The sequence below is a fragment of the Misgurnus anguillicaudatus genome, chromosome 6 (genome assembly GCF_027580225.2).
Source record: "Misgurnus anguillicaudatus chromosome 6, ASM2758022v2, whole genome shotgun sequence".
NCBI lineage: Eukaryota > Metazoa > Chordata > Actinopteri > Cypriniformes > Cobitidae > Misgurnus > Misgurnus anguillicaudatus.
In genome coordinates, this window is record NC_073342.2 from 17,705,727 (window position 1) to 17,733,368 (window position 27,642).

The window sequence follows — 27,642 nt, forward strand, 5'->3', positions numbered from 1 at the left end:
ACCTACAGGGATGCCCTAACATTAAAATTTATGAGCTGTTTGTGGTTTAAACTGTTGAGTTAGCTCTTAGACATGTTGGAAGAATTGCACGTCATAATATATGATATTGTATAAAGAATCACTGCTAAAAACATTTAAGGATAGAAAATGGTAAAAAAATAAATTATGATGCGACCACACGCTAAAGCCTTGAAGAGCGACTTGGTGTTAGCGCTGATTGACACCTCTCTCAGCACAACTCAATTACAGCCAGCGTACAGAACTCAGTCTGGTCGGCTCTGATGGACACATCCTACGGGAACCGCAGTCACGCGCGCCGCCGAACACAATAGACCGCACAAGGTCAAGATTACAGACGTTTCCAAACTGAATGGCAACACAAAAGCCCAATAATGTACTGGGACTCATGGAAGATTACTCTGAAAGGGATTACAAAAGAGGTTATTGGGTGATAAAGGACAGTGATTCTGGTGTAGATTGGAAGATGGAGAGCCGTGCAGAGCTCTGAGGGGCACATCTAAAAATGTCAGTATTTTTCGTTGTCATTGTCTATTTTTTTTTTTTTCGTTTCTATGCAGGACCAGAGCAGGAATGTTGAAATAATGCAAAAAAAAGTGAAAATATAACCTTGATATCTTTAATACTGACTAAGGTCATGTCAAAGATAAAAAAAATCAATGACGGAAATCAAACATTGATGCTCGTATTCTTCGAAATAGATTGAATTTCCGAAACTGGGTTTGACATATTTGTCAAAGCAAATATTTTTTCACATATTTTAATATACTAGGTGTGATTATGAAATGGCACACTGGATGTTGTATTTTGGGGCCCATGTTAATATACAGTCGAATTTTATAGTTACGGATCTGTGTGTATGTGCAATATTTCAGCTGTATGCAACCTTGTCAAGTCAGACAATGTGCTCGTAAGTCTTTTGAAGCCTGCAGATATGGAAAGGTGTGTCTGACCTTCCCCGAGGCTTTTCTCCTGCGGTCCGCGTCCGGCAGCCGCTCTCTGAGACCCTATACGGCTTCTCAGCAGTCACACTTCTTTGTTCCTCTTCTCCTCTGGCTCATTCAGTCCCTCCGGTGGTTTGGTCGGGGTCAGTCTGGCGGCGCCGGTCTGTGAAGTGTAAAACCCGTTTTTTAGAAACGGCAACCAGGGACCCGGAGTGGCATGGTTCTCATTTGCTGCACAGCAAGGATGGCCCACAAGCAAATTGACTGTCATAGGCTGTGTGTGTGTGTGTGTGTGTGTGTGTGTGTGTGTGTGTGTGTGTGTGTGTGTGTGTGTGTGTGTGTGTGTGTGTGTGTGTGTGTGTGTGTGTGTGTGCGTGCGTGCTGTGCACTTATGTGAAAGTCAACAATTTCTTCTCCTCTTCCCATCTTATCCTGAGTAGTTGTTTACCCTAAAATTAAAAATCTCTCAATATTTAATCCACCAACAATAGTCTGTTGTTTTATCTATCGCATTTATCTAATCCTGTAACTCAGTTAGTAGAACATTTGTGGGTTCGATCTGAGAGGATACAAATACGCATAGGCATTGGAACCATTATATGTGATAAGACCCACCCACTTTTAAAACCAATGATATTGAATATTGGACCCACTCACTTTTTCTCTAATTTAGCACATTTGTTTGTTCACTTGTCAGAGCGTTGTCAATCACATCCCTAAAAATTAAACTCCATTTTGTGTTTTCACTACTTTCACCTGCTGCGCTCCTGCGACACAACAAGGTAAACAAACATTTTAGGCTATAAAAGCAGTTGTTTAAAGAGGTGGTTTAATGGTATTTCATGCTTTCTGACTTATTAACACAGTTATAGAGTTGTTTCCTCATGCTAAACGTAGACAAAGTGTCAAAAAAGCAGTTGGGCATGTTACAGAGTATTTCTGTGCCGAATGCACTTCGCCAGGGTTTGAACAAGTTTCGGAAAGTTTTTTTCGATTACGGGTCCAGCTGACGTTTCAGGGGTTTCTATACGTATCACTTCTTTTTATGGGCATTTCCTCCAGAAAACCCGGCCCACGCTAGAACTTAGAAACATCACATCACACGACAGCTTTGTTTAATTTAAAAACTCAACAATGGCACGAAAGAAGAAGTGTGTTTTTGGATGTAAGGAGAAGAAGCCTTATGGAAGCAATGGATATAGTTTATTATCCGGGGTAGCAGTGGAGTGTAGCGCGTTTGTTTGATGTGCTAGATTTCATTGAAAAGTCCCAACCGGGTCATGAGTTGCATGCGGTAAGTAAGTCTTCTGTCTTATGTTGGAAATAGGCGCGTGCATATTATATAAAGACACGAACATGTAGTGAATCATAAGTTAAATAGGATTGTATAGTGTTGCATGACTTGTACTCGCTCCTCCCGCGGTAGTAACTCCTCCTTCTTCATTTCTTCGTACGTTATCGGAAAGAATCGGTAAAGCTAATCTTTCTTTTATAAATCTGATTAAACTAAAGACTCTTCAGAGATATAAAGGATGTAATACTCTATAGGTACTCCAGATTAACATCAGAAATGCAGAAACAGCGTGTGTTATGTGAGCTTTAATTAAAAGGAACCAGAATAAAAGAAAATGGCATCTACTTCACTAAATGCTTTGGATCCACCTATGGTTTTTTTTTTGTTTTGTTTTTTTTGCTTCCGACGCCCATACACATACTGATAAAATGTATACCTTGAATGCACTGTAAGTTGCTTTGGATAAAAGCGTCTGGCAAATGCAGTAATGTAATGTAATGTAAAAGTTATGATGTTCTGTGTAGCACAAAAGTTGAAATGTTTGAATTATTATTATGCAGCTCATACACTGTAAAAATGAAAAGTTTGTTCAACTTAAAAAGTAAGTTACCTACATTTTAAAACTTTATATATAAATATTAGTTGACGCAACATTTTTACGTTTTTTTTTTATATTTTTAAGTTGAATTAACTCAATTTTAGGGCAACCAGGTAACTTACTTTTTTCCTTTTTTAGGCTGTTTTACAGTGACAAAATGACCTTGTGTGTCATGAATAAAAACTTTCGACTGTTATCTCCTGTATTAGACTTCATAGACTATGTTTGTCCTTTTAGGACCTTGACTGACATGAACCTCATTTACAGAAAATATCCGTAAAATTGGCAGACAGGCTCCTGTCTGAACCCAAACACGTCCCGTAAATTTTCTGGGATCGCGTCCCGGAAAGAGGACCTCGTAACATTCCCATAACATTCCCTCTGTGTGATGAAGATAACTGTACGCTTACACTGCCGCCGACTTGAGCTTCCAAAGCAGGCCGCCCAGTCAAGGATGCTTGTCAAAAAGTACGGGGATGCTTGTTGACGCTTTTGGCCGCTTTGAACTTTTCTCTGAACTAATGTTTTGGTACGAAAGTTAACATCGTATGTTTTTCCGGAATCAGCCAGCGAAGAACGTCTAGGCTGTATTGCGATTGGTTGGTGGCGTTTTGCCGCTGCTTGCCGCTGAACCACGTCTTAGCTCATTACCATAAAGTTGAGCCTCTTTAACTTTCTGATTGACGCTATGGTTGCTCAAAACGCCCAAAAAGCGACGCTGATTTGACGCTCCTTGAAGCTGAGAAAAGCCAGCTTCCATTGTAAATGAAAGACTTCCAATAACTTTGGAAGCTCAAGTCGGCGGTGGTGTGAACGTACAGTAAGGGGCGTGCTGTAGTGAGGACACGTGTGTCATCGCAGAAATGAAGTTAGGGTTCAGCTCTTCAAAACAATGGTTTTAAATGCACATTAACTGTAACGGTGAGAAATGTCTGCAAACTGGAATGAACCAGAGATCAGGGAGTTCATCAAATATCCACTCTGAAGCTGAGATCATTCACCAGCAGACTAGAACGGCGGTCACGCGCTCCTTTATAGTCTTATCATAAACAAAAATGCACATGATTGGTTTCTGGGAAGACAAATAACGGATAATAAGAAAACTTCAGATGCTACGGAGAAAGAACCTACCAAGTGAAGGACTTTAAACACGTCACGTGTCTTAACGGGATCTTTACGGTGTCTGTGGGAATGCACACACAGATCATTGTCAGTGTGAATGAACCAAAAATCAAACAATCCCGGACAAATTCCGGATGCATTTTCCGTGTATTTTCCGTAATGTCTGTGTGAAAAGGGCTGTGGTTGGTCACTATAAACTAATTGTATAAGCTGGCTATGTTGTGCAAACATTTCTTATTTTCCTGTAGCTTTGGGTTCACACATAGTAATAAATGTACATTGTAAGTCGCTCTGGACAAAAGCACCTGCCAAATGCATAAATGTAAATGTGAAATAACAGCATATAATATGGGTTTGAAATGACATTAAGGGTTGACTAAATTATTATAGGATTTTTTGAGGGGGTGACCTACTCTGAAAATGAATCAAATTATCATTAGAATTCATAAAGCAATGCTCCCAGATATTTGCATCCACAGGCAAGTGACCCGTGTGTGAATGTGAAATCTCAAGAGACCATCCATAGAACTAAGAGTCATTTTGAGATCAGTACGCCAAAGCAACACCAAAAGTGCACTTGACTGAGGGCGATAAAAAGAGACGGACGTGTTCTTTATAAAAGCCTTTAGAGAGCTAGAGTCTCTCAAAGGTAAAAAATTTCCAGTGAGCCATGAACAAAATATCTATTTTTTCCAAGCTTCGAAGGCACATCCCTTCTTAAAACCCTCAAGGAGGTCAAAATGTGTCAGGCGTATTTTGTCAATGTCTGACCGGCGTATTATTATTTCCCACTACAGTTGATGGTAATGTTCAAAGCACTGGACTGTTTTTGTCCTTCGTTTCAAAGTAATTCACTTTTAAAAAAACTTCTCCCTTGTTGTCTATCTAAACATACTTGATGAATCTCCAGAATAGAAAGTAGGAAGCTCCAGATTTGGCCTAAATTTTTTTCTGGTATGGGGCAGCTTTCATTGCAGTCGTGGCGGGCCATAAATTACCATCTTCAAGCATGTGTGGTACCATCTGCCTCTCTGAAACAGATTCATCAATTTGGTCAATTAGCAGATTAATAGCTTAGTTACAGCGAGACAGATGTGCGTTCATCACGTAAATGCCAACAACACCAGAAAAGTCTCCAGACCGGTGTGCAGTTTGGGGCTTCAATCCTACTTCTTTGTTCAGTAGCACCTGTTTATAAATCCCTGTAGCACAGCGGTCTATTGTTGCAGCGGTTGGTACGTCGACAGATATGGAGCAAGTGCCGGACCATATGTGCCTGTTGATCTTAGCGACACGCGTGTGCTATTTCGTAGAGTAAATGCAGTAGCGGCAAATTTACTTTTAGTTACGTGAACTTGACCTTAAACGGCAGCTGTTTTAAAACTACTAAGTAATTGCTGATATATCATTCATGCAACCTATTAAGAATGTACAAACTCGCTTTGTATGTCTGTTTGATGTGGGGCTGCAAACTGTGATCACAGTAAGTTTTACTCCCTTAGCTCTTCATCAAAGGAGTGTTTGCCACCGGCATGTTAATTTTTTACCAGCAGTCATTATGCCACACTATCTTATTATTATAGACAGAAGAGTTTGTGTCAGGACACTTTGTGCTAAATAACTTTTGGTTTGGAGTTTCGGGTTAAAGACTGCAAATCCTTCTCAATGATGTGAGAATAAAAGTATCACATTCATTAGTATTGGTTAAATTGTTTGTAACTGCATGCTGAATAGGCATAGTAAAGGGAAACTCCACTTTTTTGAAAATATGTTAATTTTCCAGCTCACCTAGAGTGAAAAATTAGATTTTTATCGTTCTGGAATCCATTCAGCCGATGTCCGGGTCTGGCGGTAGCACTTTTAGCATAGCTTAGCATAATGCATTGAATCTGATTAGACCATTAGCATGGTGCTAAAAAATAACCAAAGAGTTTTTCCTATTTAAAACTTGACTCTTCTGTAGTTACATTGTGTACTAAGACCGATGGAAAATTAAAAGTTGTGATTTCTCTAGGCCGATATGGCTAGGAACTATACTCTCATTCTGGCGTAATAATCAAGGACTTTGCTGCTGTAACATGGCTGCAGCAGGTGCAATGATATTACACAACGCCTGAAAATAGTCCCCTTGGTTACTTTCAATAGCAGAGGACTATTTTCAGGTGCTGCGTAAACTACAACTTTTAATTTTCAGTTGGTCTTAGTAAACGATGTAGCTACAGAAAAGTCAAGCTTTAAATAGGAAAAATATCGAAACTCTTTGGTTATTTTTTTTTAGCGCAATGCTAATGGTCTAATCAGATTCAATGCATTATGCTAAGCTATGCTAAAAGTGGTAGCGCCAGACCCGGAGATCAGCTACATGGATTCCAAAACTGTAAAAATCAAATGTTTAACTCTAGGGAAGCTGGAAAATAAGCATATTTTTAAAGATGTAAAACATTTATTTTAATTTTGTGCCCCTTGGTTACTTTGAATAGCAGGAGACTATTTTCAGGTGCTGCGTAAACTACAACTTTTAATTTTCAGTTGGTCTTAGTAAACGATGTAGCTACAGAAAAGTCAAGCTTTAAATAGGAAAAATATCGAAACTCTTTGGTTATTTTTTTTTAGCGCAATGCTAATGGTCTAATCAGATTCAATGCATTATGCTAAGCTATGCTAAAAGTGGTAGCGCCAGACCCGGAGATCAGCTACATGGATTCCAAAACTGTAAAAATCAAATGTTTAACTCTAGGGAAGCTGGAAAATAAGCATATTTTTAAAGATGTAAAACATTTATTTTAATTTTGTGCCCCTTGGTTACTTTGAATAGCAGGAGACTATTTTCAGGTGCTGCGTAAACTACAACTTTTAATTTTCAGTTGGTCTAAGTACACGATGTAGCTACAGAAAAGTCAAGCTTTAAATAGGAAAAATATTGAAACTCTTTGGTTATTTTTTTAGCGCAATGCTAATGGTCTAATCAGATTCAATGGATTATGCTAAGCTATGCTAAAAGTGGTAGCGCCAGACCCGGAGATCAGCTGAATGGATTCCAAAACTGTAAAAATCAAATGTTTAACTCTAGGGAAGCTGGAAAATAAGCATATTTTTAAAGATGTAAAACATTTATTTTAATTTTGTGCCCCTTGGTTACTTTGAATAGCAGGAGACTATTTTCAGGTGCTGCGTAAACTACAACTTTTAATTTTCAGTTGGTCTAAGTACACGATGTAGCTACAGAAAAGTCAAGCTTTAAATAGGAAAAATATTGAAACTCTTTGGTTATTTTTTAAGCGCAATGCTAATGGTCTAATCAGATTCAATGAATTATGCTAAGCTATGCTAAAAGTGGTACCGCCAGACCCGGAGATCAGCTACATGGATTCCAAAACTGTAAAAATCAAATGTTTAACTCTATGGGAGCTGGAAAATGAGCATATTTTTAAAGATGTAAAACATTTATTTTAATTTTGTGTAACTTTAAGGTGCGTTGTCTAACTTTTCGGAGCATCCCTTGACATAAATGCAATATAATAAACATAACTATATTATCAGTTGTGTATAAAGACCTTACATAATGAACTGTATTGTTTTTATTACCTTCGAATGAGCCATTTTTATCTACATATACACCACAGGTCTCCTTACATGGAAATCGCCTTCATGTGTCTACAGTAGCCCTAAACTGACAAACTGCTCTACAGAGGGCGTTTTGTCACTAACGCTGTCTTAGACGATGACATGTTTGTCCCGTGGCCTGACCCTAACCCCCTTCCTATTCTGACTATAGTTTTCTATAACATGGCAAAGGCCCATAAATACTCATACTTGGGTTTTCTTCTGCAAAAATTCTATAAAGTAGCAGACAATTGAAATGTTACAGTTAATGGTCACTTAAGGACAAATGAAATGAAAAGTTCTAGGTTAAAGAGACTCCAAGGCCTCTAAGCGTACATTTGATTAAATCCAGCTCTTCCATGCAGTGAATTATAATACTGAGGTCTATATAATGAATGGATAAGCTGTTTCATTATGCTTGAATATCGTGCCCGACGCTGTCATCTGTAACAGGTGTGCGAGGTTTCTCAGCCTGTCTGACTGCTTAAACAGATCGTCAGTCACTTCTTTAAGCTTTTAATCTTGCATTGTGATGGCAGCTGTACAAGCCCTCAACAGTTCATGATGAATAAGTTATCAGGTTGTCTGCCTCTGGCTTTTTCGAAGTTTCAATCACTTTTTTTGTCATTTTTATTTTAGACAGTTTGTCTTGGTAAAAATTAACCCTTTTTTATGTCTTTGTTTGTCTGTTTTTCTCAGGGGGACGATGTGATGACCGTTATAAAAACAAAAGCACAGTGGCCGGCCTGGCAGCCTCTTAATATGTAAGTCTATGCAATTCAATAGCTAAAGACACAATAGCTTGACACCAAAATCAAGGGTTTGATTCCCAGAGAGCATGCATACTAATGAAATATATACAGTACAGTACCATAAATGCATTGTAAGCATGAAAAATAATGAAAATGGCAAGTATCTATCTTTGATCTTTGTTTGTAGTTTTAAATTTACAAGATACATTGCCTGCCAAAGGAGGGCATATTAAATAAAGCATTAATTATGACATATTATTTACTTTATATACACATTTCAATCAAAATATTAAAAGTTTATAAGATATACTTTTCTAGGTGACACTACATTCACAATAAGTTTGTCTGCATCATTTATTACTCTATTAATTTTACGAAACACATTTTTAAAATAAAAATGTGTAACTGATAACATTACTTAATGCACAACTTACTAACATGAACAATTGTATTTGCTTATATTATCAAAGATTTATAAATGTTATATTGTTATAAAAAAGCTATATTGGCAGGGTTAGTTGTAACACTTGATAAAAATTAAGTTTGCAGGCAAATACTTCAATACTATTTTGTCTATATACTTAAAGTGGATATTGTTTATATATCTGTCTATAATAGACAGGTATCCACTAGGGATTTTTGCAGGCCGATACCGATCACCGATTTGTTGTCTTCGTGATCGGCCGATACCAATGCCGATACCGATTTTTCAAGCTGATATGCAAGCTCTTTGATGACTGTAACTGTTAAAATTTTTTCTAGATAAAGTAATAACACAGATGTTGCCTTTGTTATATTACTTGCAGTAATTGGGTATATATTGTTTTAATAGAGAATCAAATAAATTAGCACAACAAATATTTCTTCTGCAAAGAGAAATTTAATATGCCTTTAAAAAGTCTTATGTCTGTTAAAAGTGAATTAATTATGAATTAAACATACATGCATTCGTATGAAGTATAGTGTATCCAGTGCTGAGCTTCGATGAAACTTTACGAGACCGGCGAGACGCTTCACAGGCGGGAGATACGTGGCGTGATTGACAGCTTTGACACCAAATGGATATACGTGAAAATCAGATGACATGATTTCACAACTTTTCATTGGCCATTTAGGTATGTGACGCATACTGTATACGGAAATGAACCTGGACATTAAATCCGTCGAAAAATCTCAAAATCAGCAAAATGGACATACGTGGTTTTCACCGGACAGCGACGTTATGTTATCATATTTTAAGACGTCCCTTATTGAAGAAGGAAAAAAGAGTCTCTGGTAACCTAACTTACATGATAGATGAATCAACATCTATTTTTGCAGGATTTTGCTTTAGGCATACATCCAAAATGTTTATTTTTCTTTTTGTCACAAACTTGGCGTGTAGTGAGTGGAGGTTGCAATAGTAACCAAGATGTTCTCTCGTATATAAAAGTTCCCAAATGTTTTCATGGTCCACTCTCACCTTGATTATTTTTTGTGTGTGGGAAAACAAACAGGGTCGTGTTGTCTAAAAATTGTCTTTAGTACCTGCTGGGTATGTAGACGCTTCTTTCCTTTTCACTAATGAGGCGGTTAATATTTTATGTGCGCTTTTGTTTACCGAAGGTTTCCGTTTTTTGATGAGAGAAGCATTTTCCCCGTGGCGCTCCTACGATTGAGGTTAATGGCCTCCCTCCAGCTCCAATACATCAGGACATTCACTTGACCTATTTTAACATCAGACTGTCAATTACACTAACACATTTACCCCTTAAAAAAGAAGGTATATGGCAGATGCTAATTACGTCTACTCGTAAGTCAAGAGTATAAGCATTCTGTCCTTTTTAGCTTAAAACTTAAGACTGAAAAGGTCACTTTCGTTTCCGTGACGTAAACAGGCACTATGCAGATACACCTGTCAAAACAATCACCAGGCAGTATATGCGCATTTAAATGAGATCATTGTCATCAGTTCGCGGCATTTGCCTGCCACACTTAATGTTGCGCTATTATTGCCACAGAAAGCACGAGATGTTTGCTTGGTGGATTATGAAGATTAAATTATAATCACATTATAAACTGGTATTTAGACCGACACTGGTCTGTGCATTGTATACATCTGAACGATTCAGGTTTCCCAATTACAGCAAATCGATGCTGTACAGTCCCATTTTGGGGGCGTGTTTGCGTTTTTACCTAATTTGCATAATTGTTTTAGATAAAACAACGCAGATAGCACTTGCAAATAAACAAAGCACACTATCGACGTCAGATTGAATGAGGTCATTGTGCATTGTTCCTCTAGCAGACAGCTTTGCCTACTTCATGCTTTTCTGTGTTTGTGAAGTATGACTCTGTCTCAGCCCAGTTTTTGATTTTTAGTGATGCTTATGTTTAAGTCAGCATCATCCTTGGAGAGATAAGTTCAGTCTTTTGGAAATGCATCGCTTCTCTTTCTCTTCTGATGTCAAGTGTGGGCTGTGAGAGTCATAGGGTGCTGGTTTCCTGATGAATATTTAACGTGTGTTAATCAATAGATCCAAGCCGTAACATTTTTATTCTCACAGGCTGCTCTGCTGAAATGGCAACAGTTGCTTTGGTGATGGTTTGTTAATCGGGGTAATAAGTTGAATTAGTTACCATCTTCATGGACAGAATTATTCCTTAGTACATATTACAAGACTTTTTTTCTTTTAATTGGCTGCATGTTTTTGTACAGCCTTAAAAGTCAACATGATAATTGCATTTGCTCTGTTTCCCAATGCACGTCCTTGATCTTACTGCGCACTATTTATCAGTGCATGTTTTTCCAAAAAATATTTCTCTTTATCTTTTATAAAAATGCAATTACTTGCTTATCTGAAACCACTTTGCATTTTAAATGACACTATTGCCTACTGTAGACTATCCAGGTGGGGAAAAGAACGTTAACAAACATTTGATCCAAGCTTTTAAAGCATCATTTTAGGCGACGGTTATAGGTTATTTGCAATAACAGCGGATGGATGTACATTATCTTGCTTATTAGGTGGCTGCTTGCCACAGGAGTAAATATATCTACATAAAATATTGATTTGATATATTTTATTAGCTTATTTGTAAGAAATGCAAAAAGAAAAAAAACGGATTTAAGTCAAGACACATTCAAACAAGTTCAAAGTTCAAATTAGACAAACATGCATTTGATTTAATCATTTGTAAATAAAATCTCATATATACAGTACTGTGCAAAAGTCTCCACCATGCCAGAATTAGATTTGTTGTTTTTGCAATGTTATAGTGATCATATATAATTATTTCTCAGTCTCTTTAAAAGAATACATCCAGAAAATACAGGAAATGTGTATATAGTATTAAAAACTGTAGAAAAATGTAAACTGATGTGTCAAGTTTTTATTTTATCAAGTTATTGCAGCTGGGTTGCCGGTAATTTACCGTAGATTTAAATTTATGTTATTTACTGGCAAGAGTTTGTTCAAAGTTAAATACATTTGAAATATTATCAAGTCTTTATCTTTACAGAATAAAACTATACAATTACAGCCTCATGCAAAGCATTCTGGGAAACAGAAATCATCATTAACCCTTTTCTGTTTTTTGCTTCAGATTTTGTTTCCCAGAATGTTTTGCTTGATGCTGTTTTTTTGGTTTTGCTCTGTAAAGACAAAGACTTGTAAATGTTGAGTGTTCATTTAACTTTGAACAGAGAGTTGCCAGTGAATAACATACATTTAAATCTACGGTAGGTTACCGGCAACCCAGCTGCAATTTCTACGGATTTTTTTACAGTGTAGGAAACTGCAGGATCTCTTAAACCTAAATTAAATTTAATCCTAATCCTAATTTTAAAGAAATTTGTCTTTTTACTTCATTCTGCTCAAAAACGCTCAAGAGAGGTCACACTAAACACCGACGATGCCAAAAGAAGACATTTAGTCCTGAAAATTAAAATTTTTGTACATATTTCCTGTATTTTCTCTTTGTATCTTAATAATATAGATTGAAAAAAAAATATGGATGGACATTAAAACTTCTAAAACAACAAGTCTGGTGGTGGTGTTAAACTGCACCTGTCAAGATGACACGCACCTGGATGAGGCTGCGTTGTCAGGTTCAGGCGATTGCTATCTGTGAATAGCAAACCTTGAAATGTCACCACTGGCCAATCAGAATCAAGTATTCCAGAGCCCCGTGTAATAATAGCAAATAACATTTGATTTGAAAAAGTTAGCATAACTTAGGGTGAACTTGATCTTAGCCTCTATAGATAGTTTCATCGGGTGCACGCATGTTGTCTATAAAACTGTTGTTACAAACCTGTATAAATTGACTTTTGTAGTAAGCTAAAATAATACTATGTAAGTGAATGGGGCTTCTGATCGGTTTGGTTAGAAACATTTCTCAAAATATCTTCCTTATCAGAACCAAGACATCTATACAGATTTGTAACAACATGAAAGTGAGTAAATGATGACAGAATTCTTTTTAGGTGAACTATCCCTTTAAAAGTGGGTTCTTGTTTTGTTTTTAGATGTAATCATGCTTTCTGCCATACAGTACCCTTATTCATGATCCAGTCAATAGGAATTAAATCAAGCCCTGCCCCCATTTGGTTTTCATTTAATATTCCGTTTCATTCAGAAATGTGTTTATACTAAAGCGAAAAGGGTTCGACTGCCGTGTTATGTTTTGATTCAAGTTTTCGTTTGTTATCTCAGTCATTGTTTTGTAGTGTTAAAATATTCCCTCTGTGCTTCTCTCAGACGGGCCGCTCCATCAGCAGAGTTCTCAGTGGACCGAACCCGTCATCTCATGTCATTTTTGACCATGCTGGGTCCCAGCCCCGACTGGAATGTGGGATTGTCTGGGGAAGATCTTTGCACCAGAGACTGCGGTTGGGTCCAGAGAGTGGTGAAGGATCTGGTGCCGTGGGACGCTGGGACTGACAACGGGGTCACCTATGAGGTCAGCCTTCACTGACAGATGACATCATAACATTCAGAACATACTGTGGGCTACTTTATGGAATAATCTTAGTATGTTAATCTTTTTAAAAATCTTTTTTTATTATTTTATTACACTAATTTGTCACATTTTAGTATATACGCAGTACTGAAAGTAGCCAAATGAAAGTAGCATTCGACATACGCTTTTATCCAGCAACTCAGGGTGCATTTAAGTCATACATTTTTAGACTGTAAAAAAGTTGGTTCAATTAAAAAAATAAGTTACCTGGTTGCCTTAAATTATTATTATTTTTTATTATTCCCACAACCTTTTGCACTGCTAATGAAATGGTCTACCAGTGGAGCTACAACACATACTGTTATTACAGTATACCATGTGTACCATGTTTAACCATAATTTAATTTAAAGTATTGCAGATATTTCCCCAAATTCAATGCAAAAAATTGCAAAACATTCTCTTGATTCCTTATCTTATAAGCAAAGCCAAATCTATGTTTTCCTCATTGTATTATTTTAGTTTTCTTCTCTTGAATATACACAATCCAAGGCTGCAATAGATAAATTAATAAATAACAATTGAGGAAAAAAATCCAAGCACAATATCCTCAAGCGCCTTCCAGACTGAACAGTTTTAAGTTATTGCAAGATAAACATCCACAAGGTTTAAGTGGAACCCACCACACGCTGCCTCCTGCTGGTACACAGCGGGACTGACACAAGTGGTTCCTAATACATACAGTTTTAGAAGTTAAACTTAGTTTAACCAAGCAGTTGGAGCAGCAGTTGGCATTTGTTTTCTGTTTGGATAAGTGTCAGGTGACTCTCAAAACACACAGGCAGGTACACATCCATAAATCACTCATAAAGGGAAAGTGAATAAATGATGCATATGGAGATGAAAGGTGGAAAGCTGTGGCAGATGGCATCCAAAAGTCACAAAAGCTCTCTCCCCCTCTCTCTGCTTTATGTCTGTGTGTATTTTAGTCTCCCAATAAACCCAGTAATCCCCAAGAGCGCATTCGGCCGCTCACCAGTTTGGATCACCCACAGAGCCCATTTTACGACCCATCTGGTGGACCCATCTCACCCTTGGCTCGAGTGGTGGTGGAGAGGATTGCAAGAAAGGTGATTTTTATGTGTATTTATTTGTAATACTCTATCCAGTGTTTTTTCTTATTAAAGTGCCTGCAAGGTTGCACAGTATTGATAGCTCTGCTCTCAAAAAGTTATTATTAATTATTAGAAGAAGGCACCTATTATGGCATTTTTACAAGATGTAATATATGTCTCAGGTGTGTCCAGAATGTGTCTGTGAAGTTTCAGCTTAAAATACCACACAGATCATTTATTATAGCATGTCCAAAATGACCCTATTTGGGTGGCTGTACATTTAAATGCAAATGAGCTACAGCTCCTCACGTTCTTACAAACAGACTTTCAGTTAAAATAGATTTGATTAATGAAGTCTGAGAAAATAGTATCTAGTGGACAGAGAACAACTCGCTGAGGGTGGAAACTATAATAATGCAGAATGCACTGTAAGTGGGCGGGGCTTTATAAATGTGACATCACATTGATACGAAAATCAAAACGCATGTCGAATGAAACTGCTTTGCTTTCATTGTAGGGTTGTGTGCCAACACACATTATGTCCAAACCCCTTGTTAAAGTGGATTTAGTATAATAGGTGCCCTTTAAATTACCCTGGATAGCTTAACCCTACTAAAAAAACAGCTTAAGCTGGTGAGCTGGTTTTTGCTGGGCTCCCAGCTTGGTCCAGTCCAAGCTCCAGTCCAGCTAAACCAGCTTGGTGTAGTCACTTTTAAAGCTGGACTAAGCTGGTCTGGCTGGAAGACCTACTTTGCTAGGCTGGGAGGACCAGCTTAACTCTTTCAGCGCCAGCATTTTCATGATTTTCACAATAGTTTAATGCCTTACAGACAATGTTACTCTTTAAATATATAGGAAATATAAAGATATATATAAAAAAAGTTTCATCCTACCTTCATTGGTTCTTTTTTATCACCTTTCAAATATGGGTAGGTTTCTACAAAACACCAAATTTGTGCAAAAAGCTGAGATAATAACATTTTTGTCTTAGAGATCAGATTCAGAGCGATCATCAAAAAATGGAAGAGCGTGGTGGATAATAGCGGTATTGCGGAAAGCTGGAAATACTCGTCGTTGCAACATTATCTCATGTAAATCTGTGTTATAGTCACGGAAAGTTATATTTTATCACTTTATCCGTGTCCATGTCACGGAATTCAGCTTTTTTCTGTGACGGGAGCACGGATGTCTTTTCCGTGTCACTCCCACGGATTTCTCGTGTCATTTTAGGTATTGTTTTCCCATTGTTTTTTCCTATTTTCAAATCATTGTCAGTTGGGGTTAGATTTGTGGTTTGGGTTAGGATGTATTTTTATGTTAGGATGTACTTTTTTGTATTGGTTTCTACATGTTTTTCTTCCGCTTTTAAAATTATTCTCGCCTGGAGTTGGGGTTTGGGTTAGGATGTCTAAAAATGTAATGGAAAGTGATTCTAACCCCATCCCCGGGCGACAATTGTAAGAAAATAGGAAAAAATCAATAAGAAAACAATACATAAAATCACACGAGAGATCCGTGGGAGTGACACGGAAAAAAGCTGAATTCCGTGACATAGACATGGATTTCTCGTGTCATTTTGTGTATTGTTTTTTTCCTATTTTCTTACAATTGTCGCTTGGGGATTTTCTGTGAATATGTAACACCGATTTTGTAAGATTAGGTTGGTCATTGACAGGAAAGCGTTTTCTCTTAATTGACGAGATAACACGTCAATGGCGGCGAAAGAGTTAAACCAGCTAATTCCACCTTAAATCAGCTTATGCTGGTCTTAGCTGGATTTGTCAGCAGGGAATGTAAAGACGACATTAAATATTTGTTTAATATATAATATAGAAGCAAATCCGGAAACCTAAGCTTACCTCAAACTTTACCACAGTTATTTTCAGCAGTGATGTTTCCTAATGAAATGCAAATCTAGTCCAATTTTAGTGTCACAGCTAAATATGTATTAGGATCATATAAGTGGAAGGCACTCATAAAAATCCAATTACATTAATTTCTGTCTATTACCGTCTATTCTGCATCCTGAAACTAAGTGGGATGAATTTATTTCAGCATTTGCTATGAACAGCTGTGTAGTTTAATATAGCAAGTGACCCAGAATCTCTGAGTAAAAAGAAAAACAAAGAAAAACATGTAGAAGTTCAGCAACACTCACGGCGCATCTGTTACCCCTCAAATCACAGCGTTTGGAGTCGTGAGATGTTTCAAATCTCAAAAAATACATACGTGGAATGAACCAGAATTCGTAATATTCCACACCAGATGTTTCATCTCTATCTCACAGCTGGGATGAATCTCATTTTAGGGCTTTTCAGAGAAAAAAATCATCCAGCTAGTTTACAATCATTTGCCCCCGGGAGAATCATTTTTACACAAGGCTTAGCGTGATAGTGATCAGATGGCAAATGGTGGATCTTATCAGAAGCTGTGATGTTGAACCCTGTTCATCCAATCTGCAGGGAGAACAGTGTAACACCGTTCCCGACACCATAGACGATATCGTCGCCGATATCGCTCAGGAAGAGAAAGAGGAAGGTGAGTATGGCCACGCTATCGTATCCAATTTGTAGCAGCTCATTTAAAAACATAGCCAACGGACAGTTTAATGAACAAGGCGACCGGTGAGTAGCCTAGCGTAAACCTCCCAATGTCCCTTCTGTCACGGTTAAGTCAAACAACGAGAAGATGCAGAAGAACAATATGCTTCAATTATGTTGTTGGATAGCTCACAGCGCTAGATAATTAGCTGTAGTTTCTGGAGAAAGATGAAAACCAGAATGAACTGTGTGAAAAGTTACTACTAGTGACACCAAGCAGCTTAACCAAAGGACACAATGGTAAAAAAACTAAAGGGTAGATAAATACTGATCAAACGTGTAGCTTGAATACATAGTATGTCACTTCGGATGAAAGCGTCTGCATAATGCATACATCCTAAAGTCGTGTCTGTTGTGGCATCCTCATTAAAAAGCATTTCTCTTCCACAGGAGACAACACTCCAGACACTTGCATCTACTCGAACTGGTCTCCGTGGTCAGCCTGCAGCTCGTCCACCTGCGATAAAGGTCGAAGGATGAGGCAAAGAATGCTAAAAGCCCAGCTGGAGCCGAGCGTGCCCTGTCTGCACACGCAGGACTTTGAGCCCTGCATGGGGCCCGGCTGCAGCGAGGAAGGTAAGCCTGATAACGCAGCTTCCCGACTCTCCAGCACATAGAAAAGCCTTTAAGGCAGACAGATTTAGGAAACGCAATCTCTGAGCGTGCCAGGATAAAAAACAGGTAGTGATGGAAGAGAGCGATTGTTAATCGTTTTAAATCAAAGCTGTGCGGGAGGATTGTTTTTTTTTTTTAGACGGATGCAGATAATTAATTGATAGTCTTGTTAGCGCCCGTAATGTAGAGAGATGCAGGGCCTTCGTTTTCAAGGTTGGGAAAACCTTATCCGACCTCAAACTGCTCCTGTTGAGTTTTATCTGCTCGGGTAGACCAAGGTATCGATTCGCTCGATGTTGAGGTAGGTGCTATAAACCATACCCATAAACAATAAATTGTGCTTTACCGACTTTGAAGGAATCAATATGACGTCTGCACTTTGGTTGGTCGGTCGTTTGGGTCTAAGTGTGAAATCGTGGAAAGTTAAATGGTGAATGTTCTCCAGTTGTGTTTCTGGCTGATATCTTTTATGTCTGTTTAGCTCTGCGTCTATTAGGAAATCACAATAAAGGCATTTATTAAATCAGGAAAAGGTTTTAATTTACGAAAATAAATGCGCTGCATGCCGAGTTTTCAGATATGTTTAGTCTGTGGTATTAGAAAAGATTACTATCTTCCTAAAAGTTATTTTTTTAAGATATGCAGACACTTTTTTATCTTAAAGGGGACATCTCACGCGACTTTGTGAAGATGTCAAATAAATCTATGGTGTCCACAGGGCATGTATGGGACGTTATAGTTTAAGATATCATATAGATAATTTATTACAGCATGTTAAAATTGCCACTTTGTTGGTGTGAGCAAAAATGTGCCGTTTTTGGGTGTGTCCTTTTAAATGCAAATGAGCTGATTTCTGCACTAAATGGCAGTGGCGTGGTTGGATAATGCAGATTAAGAGTCTGTATTGTCCCCTTCTGACATCACAAGGGGAGCCAAATTTCAATGAGCTATTTTTTCACATGCTTGCAGAGAATGGTTTACCAAAACTAAGTTACTGGGTTGATCTTTTTCACATCTTCTAGGTTGATAGAAGCACTGGAGACCCAGTTATAGCACTTAAACATGGAAAAGTCAGATTTTCATAATATGTCCCCTTTAAATATTACCAAGGAGCATTAGGGCCAAGCTAAATAAAAAAAATAAACCATCTAGAGATTAAAGTCATTCAAATGCAAAAATAAAGTCATTATTTAACGAGAAAAAAGTCAGAATAAATATAATTTCGAGAATAAAGTTGTTATTTAACGAGAATAAATTCCTTATTTAACAAGAATAAAGTTGTTATTTAACGATAATTAAGTCGTTTATTAACTAGAATAAAGTCATTATTTAACGAGAAAAAAGTCAGAATAAATATAATTTTGAGAATAAAGTCGTTATTTAACGAGAATAAAGTCGTTATTTAATGAGAATAAAGTTGTTTTTTAAAAAGAATAAGGTCGCTATTGAACGATAATAAAGTCGTTATTTAATGAGAATAAATTCCTTATTTAACAAGAATAAAGTTGTTATTTAACGATAATTAAGTCGTTATTTAATGAGAATAAAGTCATTATTTAACGAGAAAAAAGTCAGAATAAATATAATTTCGAGAATAAAATAGTTATTTAACGAGAATAAAGTCGTTATTTAATGAGAATAAAGTCGTTATTTAACAAGAATAAAGTCTTTATTTAACAAGAATAAAGTTGTTATTTAACAAGAATAAAGTCGTTATTTAACGAGAATAAAGTCGTTATTTAATGAGAATAAAGTCGTTATTTAAAAAGAATAAAGTCGTTATTTGACGATAATAAAGTCGTTATTTAACGATAATAAAGTCATTAAATTTCGCGATTTTTCACACCATATTCAGCAAACATTATATTAATAAAAACATTCTGTGTACATGCAAGCAGAAGATCCCATTATAAGTACACAAACCGCTAAAGGGCACGTTCATTTCCTTCAATGAAAACGAGCACATTCTGGGCTTTTCTGCTTGACCGTACATGTTTATTAATAATATATTAAAGTGTGTAGTGAATTTAGTGTATTTATATCACTGTCTTAATGCAGTAAACAACGTAAAGTATAAGCCTAAACTGAAATTTTACGACTTTATTCTCGTTAAATAACAACTTTATTCTCGTTGAATAACAACTTTATTCTCGTTGAATGGCGACTTTATTCTCGAGATTATGTTTGTTCTGACTTTTTTCTCGTTAAATAATGACGTTATCTCGCATTTTGATGACTTTAGTCTCGAGATTATTTAGCTTGGCCCTCATCCTCCTTGGTAAAATATCTAAGTACATCATGTTACAATCTCAAATTTATCACAATAATTGTAACGTAACAGTGTAACAATTTTACCAAATTAAGCAGCTCTAACATCAATAACGTTTACTGTTATGTCTGACTTGCTAGCTATGTTTTGTCTTCTAGTCTTCGTCTGCCCATCCATCTTCCTCACTCTCTGCCTCTTTATCGTCCGATCCGTCTGTTGTTTTTTCACATTCAGTCTTCATTTTGTCATCTCTGACGGGAGGCATGTAAAGACGTGGAGAGCCGCGTCTCGCCACCGCCGCCATTGATTAATAGAACCTGCATAGCTTCGCATTTGCCGCAGACTCTTCTTTGTTTTTAATTAATGGGCCGTTTAGGGCTCGCATTGATTGATAATCCACCAGCCGGCTGACAGGCTGACATCGGGGCCTCCGGGGGCCCCATCAGGGCCACGTTTATTTACAGCTCTTATTAATGATTCACTTAGTTCTGCTTTATTAGTCAGTGCTCGGTGCCGCCACCAAACGGGGTCTGCGATTCTGCACTGGAGACAAATCTATGGAGAGTTACCCCAAGTTCATTCATCCAGTATGATAACAAATCTATTTACACGCTCTGCCTTAGAGATAATTGGAATGAGCGAGGTGAGATAAAACATGGCTGGATCGGTCAATTTGATCAAATCAACATTTGGTAGGGAGAGAAAGTTAAAAGATATGAAGGATGGACTGCAGAGCACGGTATAATTATTACATGCATTTACACATAAATATAGGATTTTTAGAGTAAGTCCACTGTATATTATAATGTTGAAATTAAAAATCTCTTAATTCATAAAAAAGGTTTTGCACTCGCTTGAGGTGGTTTTTGACTTAACGCATTTGCAGAATACATTTTGACGTAGCCAAAACTACAAAAAGCACATGCATCCATCATTAAAATAATCCAATGAGGACTCTAATGGGGGCGGTTTCCCAGACGGGGTTTAGGTTAAGCCAGGACTAGTTAAATTAGGACATTTAAGTTGTTTTTACAAACATACTGTAACTTACAAAATTCAACAATACTGGTGTGCATTTTGAGACAAAACAATGGCACTGATATATATATTAAGATATGTCAGGGCAAGATGGTTTTAAAATAAGGCAGCGTAAACATTTTAGTCTGGGACTAGGATAAGCCCTGTCCGGGAAACCGTCCCTTCATGTTTACGGAAGCGAAATGATTTAACGATTGCAATTTTTTAAAGTAAGTTTTACATGGAATTTTAAGCAATTTAAGCGATTGCAATTTTGTTAAGTAAATTTTACGTGGAATTGTAAGCAATTTAAGCGATTGCAATTTTTTAAAGTAAGTTTTACATGGAATTTTAAGCAATTTAAGGGTTTGTAATTTTTTAACTAAGTTCAACGTGGAATTTTAAGCACTTTAAGTGATTGCAGTTTTTAAGTAAGTAAGTTTTACATGGAATTGTAAGCAATTTAAGCGATTGCAAATTTTTTTAGTACGTTTTACGTGGAATTTTAAGCAATTTAAGTGATTGCAATTTTTAGGTGTTTTACGTGAAATTTTAAGCAATTTAAGGGATTGTACTATTTAAGTAAGTTTTACGTGGTATTTTAAGCACTTTAAGCGATTTCAATTTTTAAGTAAGTAAGTTTTACATGGAATTTTAAGCAATTTAAGGAATTGCAATTTTTTAAGTAAGTTTTACATGGAATTTTAAGCAATTTAAGGAATTGCAATTTTTTAAGTAAGTTTTACATGGAATTTTAAGCAATTGCTTAAAAATTAATGTAAAATTTACTCAAAAAAGTGGATGCAAAAATGATGCACTATATTTTTAGTGAATCCAGCGTATTATTTTTAGTCCACTGCCTTAGTTATATTTACTAAAATAATCCAAGTAGTTTCAACCCAAAATTATTAATTTAATTTCCTTTTTACAGATTTTACATGATAAAATTTCGTTGAATTTACTAAATAATGTGTTCATTTAGAATTACTCACTTTTTGTGTTATTTTTACTAAAATTTGGTTTTTAAATTTTTTTTAATACAATTTACTCATTTTATTTAGTTAAATTTACCAAGCCACAAAATCATTTTTACAGTGTACGCCACTCAGTAATCTCAGGAACCAATGAGATTCAGGGTTACTGATGGACTACTGTCCATGGATAGGCACGTGCCTAATGTTGAGCACGTGCCAAATTAACTTTCGCATCGTGACACAAGATGGGGCTTGCAGCGCTTCTGGCATTTAGTGTCCAAATTCACTCACTTATTTATTCATTCATTCAAGTGTATATATATATATATTAGCAAACTAATGTAGAGAATGAGGGTATGGGGGCTATTTCGGACACAGCCACTGGATTAATTGCTCGTAAATCGCTAAATTGACTCCAAATCTAAGCAATGATTTTATATGCTACAGTACCAATCCAAGGTTTGGTCATGCCTACTCATTCTGTATTAGCACTGTTTTAAAATGTGTTGTTTGTTGGACATGGCTCATTAGCATACTGCATTCTGTCCAGTGGAGCCGTCTACATGTATGATGTCAGAGTGGATCAGCTGGTCTCCGTGCAGCGCCTCCTGTGGCATGGGCATGCGGTCCAGAGAGAGATACGTCAAACAGTTCCCAGAGGACGGCTCCAGCTGTACGCTGCCAACCGAGGAGACCGAAAAGTGTGTTGTCAACGAAGAGTGCTGTAAGTCACATACGATTAAAAAAAGTCAAGGTACAGTATAAATACAATTGAAGTCTATAAGACATCCTCCTCACTTAATCTGTCTGTGTGCGTTACAGCTGCCAGCAGCTGCGTGGTCACAGAATGGGGCGAGTGGGAACCCTGTAGTGTGAGCTGTGGAGTGGGGATGAGGAGAAGAGAGCGCATGATGAAGATGGAAGCCTCAGATGGCTCACCCTGCCGCGTACAGCTGGCGGAGGCAGAGAAGTGCATGATGCCCGACTGCAGTAAGTACGGAGTCACAAAATGTCAATGCAGCCAAACCTCTCACGGGCAGAGAAATCACCGCTTCGCCAAACTTAATTCATTACTGGAAGTTTCTCTCCAGCCCTAAGGACTTTACTGTTTGGTGATTTCTAATGAGATTTGCTTCTCACTTGACCGGGTCTCTGAAGCACTCATTGTAATGTGCACAGTAAATCCAGTATGCACTTGTGCTAGGAGGTATTCCTGTACTTTAGCATCTTGTGTTTGATTCCTAGAGGGCATGCTGGTAAAAACAATGTATAAATTGAAAGCATCTGCCAAATGTGTAAATATTAACCAATGTAAAACTTTAGTATGCACTATGTAGGAAAATAATATATATAAATACATACAAATTTTTATGTACGTGTAGATGCTGTGGTGTGTATGCTGTCTCCGTGGTCAGAATGGGGCAAGTGCAGCGTGTCGTGTGGTGTGGGAATGCGTTCCCGTCAGCGCATGCTGAAGACGCCCGTAGATCCCAGTCTGTGCCCAGATGAGCTCGAGGAGGTTGAAAAGTGCATGCATCCAGAATGCCGTGAGTAACACGTTTGTTGTTCATCATTGTGGGGAATATCCATTCACTTTGTTTTTATATTTAAATACTGTAATGATAGTCAAGCTTGTGCAAAATTTAAAGGAAAACACCACCGCTTTTCAATATTTTACTTTGTTCTTACCTCAAATTCGACGAATTAGTACATACCTATCTTTTTCAATGCGTGCACTTATTCTTTGTATAGCGCGTCGTGAATGTGTTAGCATTTAGCCTAGCCACATTCATTCCTTAGGATCCAAACAGGGATGAATTTAGAAGCCATCAAAAACTTCCATATTTTCCCTATTTAAAGACTGTTACATGAGTAGTTACATGAGTATGGTGGCACAAAATAAAACGTGGCAATTTTTTTAAGCGAATAAAAAATGAGTGCAGTAATATTGACAGAACTGAGAGTGGGGGCTAGTCAGGAGTGATGATGTTACTGCGCACTGAGGTTGAAGTGCTGCAAACTAAGTGCTCTTCCGCCATACAATATAGTTATCTTTTTTTAGTTTTATTTTGTGCCACCATACTTACTCGTGTAACTACTCATGTAACAGTCTTTAAATAGGGAAAACATGGAAGTGTTTGGTGGCTTCTAAATTCATCCCTGTTTGGATCCTAAGGAATGAATGGGGCTAGGCTAAATGCTAACACATTTACAACGCGCTGTACAAAGATTATGTGCACGCATTGAATAAAGATAGGTATGTATTAATTAGTCTACGTTGAGGTAAAAATATAGTAACATTTTGAAAAACTGTGGTGTTTTCCTTTAAGAAGAGTACCTTTCAACTAAACACCCCGTGCTCAATTGATAGACCATTTTGTTAGCAGCCCAAAGGTGATGAGTTCAATTCCCAGGGAAAACATACTGATAAACTGTATTCCTTGAAAGCACTGTAAGTCACTTTGGTCAGCCAAATTCATAACTGTAAAGGTAAATGAATGTAAATTTGAAATGAAATCCGATAAAAACAGGAAGTTAAATCAGAGTAGGGCTGCATAATTATTAATCGCGACTAATCGTTTCCAGAATAAAAGTTTTTGTTTACATCATATATATGTGTGTACTGTTTAAAATAATTATGTACGGTATATATAAATACACACATACATTTATAATTTTAAGGAAAAAAAATTTATATATTAAGTATTTATAATTATATATAATATAAATTAAATATAAATATAAAAATTAGGGCTGTCAAAAGATTAATCGCAATTAAAGTAGTAGTCTACTTTATAGATGGGGCCAATTGACTTGACTAACACACGAAATCATGTATATATTTAAGAAAAAAATGTTATATTTATATATAAAATATTTATGTATAAAATATTTATATTTATATATAATATAAATTATATAAATGTATATACAGTATTTAAATGCAAATATTTCAATTATATATACCTGAATGTATGTGTGTATATTTATATATACATAATATTTACACACAGTACACACACATATGTTATGTAAACACAAACTTTTATTTTGGATGCGATTAATTGCGATTAATCTTTTGACAGCCCTAATAAAAATGTGTATACACCAGGGCCGTGCACAGACATTTTGAGGGGCAGTGGCCCAAATCAAAAAGGGGGCATGGGGGGCACAATTTATATGGCTTTAACAATATGATGTGTTATAGATTAGTATCAAATAATATAAGTGATTATAATGGAAAATAGACTTTATAACAAGATTTAGAGTGTGACAAAACTTCTTAATATTCTATATGATTTACATGCTGAAGCTTTGAATCCATATTTGCAATTTTGAACAGCCTCGCTTCCAACTCAGTCTTTTTTTAAAAAACATTGTTTTTTATTTTTTGTCGACAAAGTGTGCCAACAACAGCACATTTGGTGTTATTTATATTAGATCTCATCGGGTACTCATTACACAATCACTGTAATTCTAAAAATGTTTGCTAAGTTGTTAGCACTTTAAGAAGACAGAGAGCAAATCATCCACAGAAATACAAAAACATAGGAAAGCCGAGAGAGGTCATCCATATTTTTATTTTTGCTGCTTGTTTTCTCATGATCTCGAGATAACAAAAGTTGTTTTCTCGCTATCCAGACATAATAATCCAAATGCCATAATGTAACTTAATTTCCTGTCCATAATATTTCATTTATTTTGAAGTGGACTGCTGATGCATAAGTCTTCGCCGTTACCACGCGTAGCTAATTGTCAATAGACTTAATAAATAAATAAATAAAGTTTGATGTTCGTGAATTTAGGGACCATCTCTAAAGTGCACTGTACAAGTTTCTATCTTCAATTGTATTTAACAGTTTATTTGAATAAATATAAAACATCTAAAAAAGTGTGCATTATAGTTGACAACCACAAATACTTTACAGTTGGTTTTGTGACTGTTTGTTGACCGTAAGTTATTCCATTTTAATGCTGTTTAAAGTAGAAACGTATATGGAGTACTTTAAAGACGGTCCCCAAATTCACCGCGCTATCAAATGATCAATTATTGGCAAATCTGTTTTATCTTGAGCGAATCCCTGATCCAAGTAAAATCTCATTTGTTCATCCATGCTTATTTGCTAAATATGCTTTTGCTGTCTAAAAATTATGTTCTATTGAGTACACGTATGCTTTAATCACATCACAAGAATACAACTTTTGTTATGTTGAGATCACGAGAAAACAAGCTGCTGTTTTCTCGAGATAACGAGAAAATTAAGTAGTGATCACTAGAACACAAGCAAGCAAAAATAAATATAGAACACGACCTCTCTCGGCTTCAGACTACCCAAATTACTAATTGAGCAGCTCAACAACTGAGGTAAAATAATGAATCTACCTGTTAATACAACAAACTGTCGTCTTCGCCCTTCAAAGAGTGGACACAGAATGTGAGAGATGCTGCAGAGCGGCGGGAAATCACGAAGTGGATTACCAGAAACAGTGGATCTTTAGACGAGCAGCAACAGAACACTTTGACTGGGGTTGGCGAGAGGGGCATCTCAGCCGATTTGGGCAGAAGGGCAGTTGCTCTAGCCACCGGGCCACCCCCCTGTGCACGGCCCTGGTATACACATGTTAATATTTGTTAAATATATGTGTGTATTTATATACACATAATTATTTTACACAGTACACACACACATACATGATGTAAGCAAAAACTTTTATACTGCAAACGATTTATCGCGAGTAACTTACTGTATTTTGTAAATATATAGTTATTACTGTAAATTTAGGTAATGGCATTCTAGGAAAGTGTTTTTTGTTTAACATGGCCCGTGAAATAAAATTAAATTATGAACTATAAATTTAAAGTTTTATACGTTTTTACGAAATAAATGGACATTTCTATAAGTGACCTTTCAAACACTTCCATCTTTCTGTTTATGTGTCCATAAGGCATTTAAATCCTCAAACAATTTATTGTCTACCATCTCCAGCCACAGACTGCATGCTGTCAGAATGGTCAGCGTGGTCCGAGTGTAATAAGTCTTGCGGGAAGGGTCACATGATCCGCTCACGGATGGTCAAGCTGGAGCCTCAGTTTGGCGGCATGCCATGCCCAGAGACGGTCCAGAGGAAGAAATGTAAGGTCCGCAAGTGTTCGAGAGGTTCCCGCGCCAGTGACAAAAAGAAGAGGCAGGACGTTTCAGACAGGCAACGAGTAAAGCAGAGACGAGATTCGGTGGCAGAGGAGAGCACAGGTTGGAAACGATTTACTGTTTAGTCAGCACTCATCCGAGTTTAGCACTTTATCAACAGATTAAACTATTATTTTTAAAACACTGATCATAATATTATAATATATTTATATAGTGAAACACCAACCCCAGATACCCATCCACCATCCCCACCCATCCATCACACCATAGTTCATAGCATCTTAACACATGACCCTTAGTCCAAAAGCTGTATAGTCCCTCTTTTCATACAGACATCCTGACTGTCATTATATTATTATTGTTTGTTTTTTTGCACATGAAACGTTCTGATATCATTTTTGTTATCCAAAAAAACCTATTGATCAAACTGTTCTTCTAAACATCCTGTAAACTTTATTTATTGCCACTACTCGAATCAATCGATACAGCATATATTTTAATCTCAGACACTCATCTCTTTCACACACTCACTATGTATTGTCAATGTATGATGAAGTGATTCAGTACGGTCGCAGGTGGCAGAAGATGTCCCAAAAAAAGCTTTCTGGTTTTGCTACACCATCCAAAGC

The 27,642-nt window shown here is 36.8% G+C and overlaps 1 protein-coding gene across 1 annotated transcript in view; it reads left to right on the forward strand.

The window, feature by feature from the left end:
- spon1b (spondin 1b) overlaps positions 1-27,642 on the forward strand; it is an 80,079-nt gene that overhangs the window by 47,474 nt on the left and 4,963 nt on the right. Inside the window, exons 7-15 of the mRNA XM_055193121.2 lie at positions 8,279-8,343; positions 13,074-13,275; positions 14,263-14,403; positions 16,851-16,926; positions 17,379-17,564; positions 22,414-22,587; positions 22,686-22,853; positions 23,246-23,410; positions 26,852-27,115. Of these exons, the coding sequence (XP_055049096.2) occupies positions 8,279-8,343; positions 13,074-13,275; positions 14,263-14,403; positions 16,851-16,926; positions 17,379-17,564; positions 22,414-22,587; positions 22,686-22,853; positions 23,246-23,410; positions 26,852-27,115 (1,441 nt within the window). The remainder of the gene's footprint in view (positions 1-8,278; positions 8,344-13,073; positions 13,276-14,262; positions 14,404-16,850; positions 16,927-17,378; positions 17,565-22,413; positions 22,588-22,685; positions 22,854-23,245; positions 23,411-26,851; positions 27,116-27,642) is intronic.